At 40.8% G+C, this 9,185-nt stretch overlaps 1 protein-coding gene and 1 non-coding gene across 2 annotated transcripts; both read left to right on the forward strand.

Moving 5' to 3' along the window:
• Positions 1-3,708: 3,708 nt before the first annotated feature.
• Positions 3,709-6,242, forward strand: LOC132798973 (zinc finger protein Noc). Its single transcript, XM_060811028.1, has 2 exons — positions 3,709-4,222; positions 4,510-6,242. The coding sequence occupies exons 1-2, from the start codon at positions 4,133-4,135 to the stop codon at positions 6,046-6,048; spliced, it is 1,629 nt and encodes a 542-aa protein (XP_060667011.1). The 5' UTR covers positions 3,709-4,132; the 3' UTR covers positions 6,049-6,242.
• A 2,379-nt stretch (positions 6,243-8,621) lies between these two features.
• Positions 8,622-8,693, forward strand: Trnap-agg (transfer RNA proline (anticodon AGG)). Its single transcript has one exon. It is a non-coding gene; the product is annotated as a tRNA-Pro (tRNA).
• The last annotated feature ends 492 nt before the right edge of the window (positions 8,694-9,185 follow it).

Consider the following 9,185-nt stretch of genomic DNA (forward strand, 5'->3'; position numbering starts at 1 on the left):
CCCCCAAAAATATGGCATTGTTTATTGTTTTTTGGTTTTTATTCTTTGTTCATTGTCATCAGCAGTTCAACCATTAATTTGCTTTATTAATCTGCCCAGATTTGGCAGAACTACTGTTCAAAGAAAAACGAGGGATGTATCGGAAACCCCTCGACAAAGTCAGTTTGCGAAAAAGAAATTCTAAAAAGTCCATTGGTATATTACCGTAAAATTTCAATGTCACCATTGTCCATGGCAATTTCTCATTGTCAGTGTACGCATGTGAAAGTATGTGTGTGTGTGTGTTTTTCTGGTCGTTACTATTACGAAATAAATTGTTGCCGATAAATTATCGAGCATCGGGCTCTGCCTACCTCCCTTCATCATGGTGGTAGATGAGCCGCCCAGGGGGCAATCTCGGATGTGTATCCCTTTGCGGAACATCCTTCTCTTTTTTGTTGCTACATGTTAGTATGGGTCCTTGTGTCTGAATTTGTTTTTGTATTTGTGTTCGTATTCATACTCGTGTGTGTGTTTGAGTATTGCATGCGTTTTACCCAATTTATTGCAGTTTGTTTTTCAATTTTTTAAATGGCCCCGGATTTTGGGTTCTCGCAAAGTGAGTTATTGTATCGCCAAACCAACATCAATCGATGCCAATTATTGATCTATGTATGAGTGATATAATCTGAGACGCAGAGGAGCGTTTGCCTAATATGAGGGTAAATCGCATATTTCTTACAAAATTATCAAATGGCGAACGTATTCAAATAGTAAAATATGCTCAATACGTCTAAGAAATAGATTTTCTCCCATTTTTTGTTTCAGAGTTAAGGAGTACCTCCACATATCCATAGACCCTTATAGCTTGTACCTTATTGCCACAGATAATGTCAAATTTATAGCATTATTTTGTCCCGTTTTCTCTGCACTCGTTCTTCATTTTAGTACTTTCATACTCTTTCAGAGGGTGAAGCCACTCCGGGAAGATAAATAATATATTGTGTTCAAGTGATTCGGATAATGAAATACAACATAATCAAGAAGAATATTTGAGTTTTAAATATTTCGTCTTAAATTAAAACGCAATTCCTTGATTAATTGTGAATTAAAAAGTTAGAAAATGAGCACATGCTTATGAATTAAACCTTAAATGAAGTGGTAAAATTGTAACAATTCATAAAATATTTTCATTTATTTATATGTTAATCCAAGAATTTCTTTAATAATTTAATGGATGCTATTAATATCATGAATGTTAAATGACTTACAAATTTTCTTCATATTATTTTTATATATCTTTAAATTCTATATGTATTTTATTTTTATTATAACATATAATTTGAAATATTCATTTTACACAATTCAATATTTAAATCAAAGATGAAAAATTAATGCATTTTATAGAGTATCCAGTGTTCGTCAAACCCTAACTAGAGATTCTCACTTATTTGCTGTGTTTGCTGTTATTGTTGCCGTTGCTGTGCATAAATCAAAAGGTAAATGGCTGCATTTTTATGACTGCCTTTTGCCCCCTTGCCATCGCCATCGCCATCGCATTCGCTATAGCTATATAGCTATAGCTGTAGCCATCGTTGACTGCGTCGTCGTTCATCGTTTGCCTTTTGCGCTGCTTCGCTTTTATCACACAAACATTTCTGTGATAATAAATGCCATAAAAATGAAGAAATATGTGGTTAATTTTATGTGCTGCCTCCTTTTTATATTCTTCATATACATAAATGTTTTCGCGGCTACAAATTTTGCGCTTCTGCTCAGCTTTTTTACATCCCTGCGTGTAATTTATAATATTTTGTGTTATTTATGTATACGACGCCACCGTCACCGCCACCGCCACCGCCGCAATACCCGCATCCCCATCACCTTCTTCTCCTCTCTGAGAGCAACGCAGGCAACCATCTTGTTTGCCGTTTGCTCGTTTTGCTAGTAAATAATTCACATGCACAAGGAAATTTATGACGCTGACAAAGTAGCCGTAAAAATATGAATTACTTACCTACTCACATTCACACTCACACTCACTCTCGCACTACAACTGGCACTCAAACTCTATGCTTTTATGCGTACTTACTTATTTTAGCATTCGACGCAAATGAGCCAAACTAAAATAAATAAATACAAATTAAACGTGGCATTTACCAACACTGTCCGCATGTTTGCGCTTACCCGCTTTGTTCGCTAAAACCGCAAATTACGCTTAAGCTGTATTGTAAAGCAAACCAACCTAATAAATCCGTCACGTTGGTCAGATGTCTGTCGCAAGTCAGGTACCAGCTTTCCTTCCTGGAAAAGGTTTTTCCACCCTTGCTTAGCATTTCTAAATAACTCTGATAATCCAGCGTATTTACACAGATTGTAATTTTCGAACTCAAATAGTTGCAGGAGTGTAGACTTTAGGAACGCTAAAGAAAAATAATGAAATTAAATGAATAGTGAAAAACCATTCAACGTGATTTTATGTGCAAACTGTGAATATCATGCAAACGATGCCATTAACTAGCACTTTGTGTGTTGTATTATTAAAAATGCATGAAGGGAAGCAACCGTTAATCTATTAAAAGTTGGAGAGTGCATAGTGTGCCCATACTCAACACACATCTCGAATCGAACACAGTGCTGCCCATAAGTGTGCAGTGTGGAGATTAATTAAGCCACGCACACACACACACACACACACTCAAGGCTTGCATATATCACACAAGTGGAGAAAGAACCGTCATACGATTACGGGATGACAAAACATGTGAAAAATTGTTTGGAACAACTTTGACACGACGACAAAACAACGATTTCCACTTAAACAACAAACAGAAGCTCTTGCGGAAAACAAACCACAAAACAGAACCCAGAAGTTAATCGAAAAACGCTAAACAAAGGCAAGAGCAGAGCAAAGCCGAGCCGAGCCAGTGGCAGTGACAGAGGCAGAGGCAGAGGCAGAAGCAGTGGCAGTGCAAGAGCAATGGAGAGCGGCAAACAAATTAATTTTTATATGACATTAAAACGAGCGAACCGAGGCGATGGCGACGACGATGGCATAAAGAAGCAGAGTGGTTAAGTGTTGAGTGACTGAGAAACAAATCTCAGTGAACACAATGCGACTGAGCGTAGAATAGCCTGGTGTTGACAGCTCACTGAGAGTGTGAGTGAGAGCCCCCGAATGGGAGAGTGGGAGAGTTGGAGACGCCAGTGTGTGTGAGCTGCAGTAGCGCGTGACATATGTGTGAAGATAAAATTAATGTGCGCGTCAAAGGCAAACTTCCGCGGACAGCGCCAACCAAAAGTGCTGAACAAAAAAGAGGCGAGATAAAAACTAGTCAAGAGCGTCCCACTCACGCTCAACTGTTGCTCTCTCTGTGAGTGTTGCCGTGTTGCAAAGAGACAAAGAGTCGAAAGAGCTGATTGACAAAAAAAACCTGCTGGGTCAGTTCATGGCTTCCATTGCATGCGCATGCGACGTGATTGGGCTAAAAGTACGCCATATTTGAAAATTACACAGTGCAGCTCGCTCACACAACACATGCGCCTCTGCTTCAACCAATGCGCTTAAACGTTACGCAGCGACGCCGACCGGTTTTGAGCAAGAGAGCGTGCTCTCAGAGAGCCCGCAATTCGAAACGAACTAAAAAGAGAGAGAGAGAGAGTGCGAGAGCACACAGCTGAGTGTATTTTACGCTTCGCACTGAGGCAAGTCTCTGGCAGTTTCTGGCGTTGAATTCAGTTCGAGTTTAGCCTTCGATGCGTTCAGACGTGTTCGGAAAAAACTAAAACGGAAAGCAAAAAGTAAACTCTGTCTAAAAAATATAAAGAGAAATACATATACCTTCATATAGCTATACATATGAATGGTCGCCGAGTGTGAAGTGATTGAACAACTCAGAAATTATATGCCTCTTGGCCACTTGTCAGTGAATAGTGAATTCTTAATTTGACAAGAAAATTGAAACTAAATTGTGAAAACGCATAAAACAGAAAAATACAACATTTCGGAATACTTGCCGCCGCAAACTCTTTGGATTATTTTCAACCAGCTAACAAACAAAAAAAAAAAACAACAGCTAACAGCATTTAAATTGCTGTTGGATATATTCTTTGGATTACCTGAATAAGCAAATAACTTCGAAGCAACTGCAAAATGGTTGTACTCGAAGGCGGCGGTGGTGTTGTTACCATCGGCAATAACCAATATTTGCAACCGGATTACTTGGCTCCATTGCCCACAACGGTTAGTATTCATAACTTGGTTAATAATGATTCCCATTATTATTGCCCCGATGAAATTTGTACAAGTTTATTAAAAATAATAAATTCAAATTTAGCTAACAGATAAATTATACTTAGTATTCCAATTCACGAGCCAGTTGTAATTTTAAAACGTAATTTAATATTGTTTAAAAATATAAAACGAGAAAATTTGAAAAGTATATAATTTATTTGATTCATTTATGAGGCACACAAATTTGACAATGCGAATCGCAACTAAACATAAATCTTTGTTTATTTCCACCGCAGATGGACGCCAAGAAAAGCCCGTTGGCATTGCTGGCTCAGACTTGCTCACAGATCGGAGCCGATTCATCGGCTGTGAAACCGTTGCTGGGCATGGATAAGAACAAGAAATCGGGAACATGCTCCTCATCGTCGACGTCATCGAGCTCATCGAGCAGCGCAGAAATCTCAGCGGCCAAGTCGCCAAGCAGCCAAGCCAAATCGCCCAAGTCGAGCACACCGATCACCACAAGCTCAAGCATCAGCAGCACAAGCCTCAGCTCATCGGGCAGCGAGGTCAAGCTGGCCTTCAAGCCATACGAGACGAACGTGCTCAGCCAGCAGAATCAGAACAGCTTCAAGAGCAGCCACAGCGAGGAGCCAGTGCGTCCCAGCTCGAAGAACTCCTCCACCCAGGAACGCGTGCCGTCGCGCAGCAAGTCCAACGCCACGCCCACAGATCTCGCCCAGCTGAAGGCGGAGGGCATGCCGACAACTCCTCACGACAACAGCAGCGCCAGCGGCAGCCGCAAGACAGTCTCCCCAGCCGGATCCTCGCAGCGCGGCGCCAGCCCCATCGTACGCTCCGGAATGGAGGTGCTGAACAACGCTAACGGCACCGCACAGCATCCCAAGGAGATGAGCAGCATGGCAGCGGCGGCTGCAGCTGCGGCAGCCGCATACAAGGCAGCCGGACCCTATGGACTGAATCCCCTGTCCGCCCTCTGCTGCCCGCCCGGCATGGAGCAGCACGCGAACCCCGCATTCCGTCCGCCCTTCGCCGGCGGCTTCACGGCGCATCATCACGCGGCTATGCTGGCGGCGGCAGCGGCCAACGGCGGCTATCCGCCCGCCGCAGCCGGACCGGGAGCAGCCGGCCAGCCCAATCCGTACATCAGCTACCAGCGCATCAAGACGCCAGCCGGCGGCGAGGCAATCGTGCCCGTCTGCAAGGATCCCTACTGCCCCGGCTGCCCCTACTCCGCCCACACACAACAGATGCTCATGGGCGCCCCGTGCCCCGCCGGCTGCACGCAGTGCGAGCACCAGAAGTACGGCATGGCCATGGCCAGCGCCGGACTGCCCCCAGCCCATCCCTACTCACAGGCAGCGGCCGCCGCGGCTGCCAACGCAGCCGCCGCTCGCAGCGCTCCCTACGTCTGCAGCTGGGTGGTGGGCGACGCCTACTGCGGCAAGCGATTCCAGACCTCCGACGAGCTCTTCACCCATCTGCGCACCCACACCGGCAACCTCTCGGACCCCGCCGCAGCCGCCGCAGCTCTCGCCCAGTCCCAGGCGCAGTCGCTCCTCGGCACGCTCTTCCCGCCGTCGGCTCTGCGCGCCGGTTACCCCACGCCTCCCCTCAGCCCCATGTCCGCTGCAGCGGCGGCCGCTCGCTATCATCCCTATGGCAAGCCGCCGGGTGCTCTAGCTGCTGCTCCATCGCCATTTGGCGCTGCTGGCGCCTTCAATCCGGCAGCGGCGGCTGCTGCAGCTGCTCTGGGTCCCTACTACTCCCCATACGCCATGTACGGACAGCGCATGGGAGCAGCGCACCAGTAAGCGAAAGAGGGAAAGGAGGAGGCGAAGGAGGAGAAGGAGAAGGAGAGGCTAGTGTTGGATACCAAATAGATGTGGATCACGTCTGGTTTGGGAAATAATTTCTAAAATTGCACAATGCGTGAGAGGAGCGAAAAACGAAGGGAAATTTGAAAAATTCAAAAGATAAAGAAAAAGAAAAAACAATTAAGAATTCATTGATAATTATGAATAATGATTAATGATTAATGATTAGTAACGCTCTCAGCGGCGTTCGCTGTTCTGTGATACTAAACTGTAAATTTGTCGAGCGCTAGTTACGTTTAACTTTCCAACAATAATAATAATAACAACAACAACATCAACAACATCCACAACAAGTCAAAATAATAATAATAGTATTCACCAAAATAATCACAAGAATGAAGACAACAACTAAGGAATAAATCAACATATGAAAATAGATCAGTTTTGAGTTCAGTTACAATTACAATTAACATTTACCACTTACACGTCTCTTAATCAATTAACCATAATTAATTGCGTTCTCAAAGTTCAACCAAAGTTTTTTTAAATGACTTCCAGTTCTCTCGATATATATATATATCTATGAAAATCGTATGTTTATCAGGTTTTGTTTATATTACGCTAATGTTGAAGCATTGTTTTTTTTACTTTAATTTGCCTAGATATAAATTAGTTGTAACTATTCCATATACAAATAAATATAACACAAAATATACTATATATAATATGCATACAGATTCAATAATGTTTTAAGCCATCTTATATGTAAAATAAAAAACAACAAAAAACTCAACCACAATACACACAATATGCAAAAGATTAAAAATTAAAAATTGAACAAAAATCAAATTCAAAAATGGACTTTTATCTACTTGTATTTTATTAATTTAATTGCAAATGCACACAAACAGGAATATCTCTTTGAATATCAACTCTGATTGGCCAGCAAAAACAACAAGAGTAACAAAAGGTTCTCAGTAAATTAATTCAAGTGAAACATTTGGGCTACAAAAAGAAAGCACAGCAAATGGATTTTTAAGGCAAACTTCTTATTTTCAATTATAAATTTGTCAAACTTTAAAAGTAAAGACAAAAAAACACAACGAACTATTTTCTGCATTCACTTCAATCAAAACTCAATTCTTAGATGTTTCTTTAGGAGAAGAGCAAAATAATTTAGATTCTGAAAAACCAATTCGTGGAAGCATTTTGCAACTTGTGTTACTTGTAATCAATAGCAATTTTTAGATATATTCTTTAGGTGTAAATTTTAGCTCAAACGATCTACAAATAACTGAATTGAGATTAGATACTCGTAAATTAATTCAAAAATCATTATTCGTGAGTATTTGTAACTCTCGTTCGTCGAATTGAAAATCGATTTTCATTTTGAAGTCAAATTAAAATCCGATTTGGATTCTGAATCGATATTTTGTATGCCAAATGCATAATTTCAGCTTTTTGCTACAAAAAACAAAATTTGAATTTCATGAGCGCTGAAGTAAAAAGATGCGGGGAGAGTGGGGGACATGGTTGGGTGCGGCATTTGTCGAAGCGTTAATAAACTCTGACGACAGGCACAATAAAACACCCAAGCTGAAATTAAAAATCAATAAAAAGAATCCATCAATTCAATTGCCATTCAAAAAAGCAAACTCGCAGATAGCAAACAAAATCTCACTTCTGCCCCTGACAATGTGACAAAAGCAATCAACGAGGCTCAGAGTCGGATCAGTGCTGTGGCAATCAACAATCAGCATTCTAGAGTCGAGAATCGGAAATCGGGAATCGGGTGCACATATCTTCTAAGTAAATTAATTGTGACAATATTCAATTGAATTGATTTGAAATTATCGCATTCAGCTGTCAATCGCTCAACGAAAATTGATTTTTTGCTTCAATTGCTTCAATTTCCACTTCACTCTCAATTTTCTGTTGCCCTAATTTTCAAAAAAAAAAGAATAAATTTGCTATAAAATTCGAATTTGTTATATTTGCAGAGCCCATAGTATTCTACTATAAAACATAAGACGCAAATATGCGACATTTTGATTAATGTCAATAATATTTTTATTTCCCCATTTCTGTTGAAAGATCTAAGAGATCTCTGATCATTTTTTATTGTTTGTTGTGTGTATGGCGCTTGTCTTTCGTTTGATATTTCATTTTTTTGTGTGTGTTGTGTTCCAAATTGAATTTATTTACATGCATCATATTTCTTTTGTTGCGTTGTTTTGTCCATGTTGAACAATTTGTTTTGTTGTCAACACTCGTGAACAACAGCAACAACAACACGCAAAACGAACATGGCAACTTTTTGTTATAAATAGACTCTGCTTCGCTCTGCTCTAAACAGCTCATGTGGAGTCCATCAGAATGTGTGCTTGTGTGTGTTTGTGTGGAGAGCGAAGAGTGAAGAGCTCAATTGCTCGCTCAAAACTTGTCGCTCTCTTTCGCTTTTGCTCTCCATGGTTTTGTCTTTCTTTTCGTAAGTTGTCTTGCTTACTGCATGTCTTGTGATCATTTTTGCTGTTTGCTCAAATACGCATTTTGGCTGCTTCAGATTAACTGGCTCGTTGGTCTAGGGGTATGATTTCCGCTTAGGGTGCGGGAGGTCCCGGGTTCAAATCCCGGACGAGCCCAAGTAAATTTCTCTTTTGTTTTTAATTTTGATTTAATAAACTTAATGCAAAAAAGAACTAAATACAAGAGTGAAATAGGTTTTTTGTAATCCAGGTAATAAAAACCGCTAAAACGATGTGAAATGAATGAATTGTGAATAACTAAATATAATTCAAATTAAAAACAAAAAAGCAAAATTTGAGCTCGAAAGAATTTGATTAAGATTGGACTTTTTCTTTTTTGCATTATCTTAGAGTAGAAAGATTGATTGTAGAAAAGTTAATTACTTGTACTGAAAAAGCGTGACCAAATTTATGAAACCTTCTTCCACTTGGAAATTCAGTATAGCAAGTCTTGTGATTCATGCATATCTTGAATGGGGAAAGTGTAATCCCCATAGTCTAGCGAGTGCTTTATGATCGCCATGAAATTAGCTCTAATCAATGGTTGTGATTTTCAAAAGATTTTCTAAACTTTATGTCCGGGGCATTGGGGGCCTTATTTATGGCACC

This window comes from Drosophila nasuta, chromosome 2L (assembly GCF_023558535.2).
Source record: "Drosophila nasuta strain 15112-1781.00 chromosome 2L, ASM2355853v1, whole genome shotgun sequence".
Classification (NCBI taxonomy): Eukaryota; Metazoa; Arthropoda; class Insecta; order Diptera; family Drosophilidae; genus Drosophila; species Drosophila nasuta.

Coding starts and splice junctions, on each gene's coding strand:
- LOC132798973 (XM_060811028.1), top strand. CDS start 4,133: ATGGTTGTACTCGAAGGCGGCGGTGGTGTTGTTACCATCGGCAATAAC. Junction 4,223..4,509: donor TGGCTCCATTGCCCACAACG/GTTAGTATTCAT, acceptor TTTCCACCGCAG/ATGGACGCCAAGAAAAGCCC.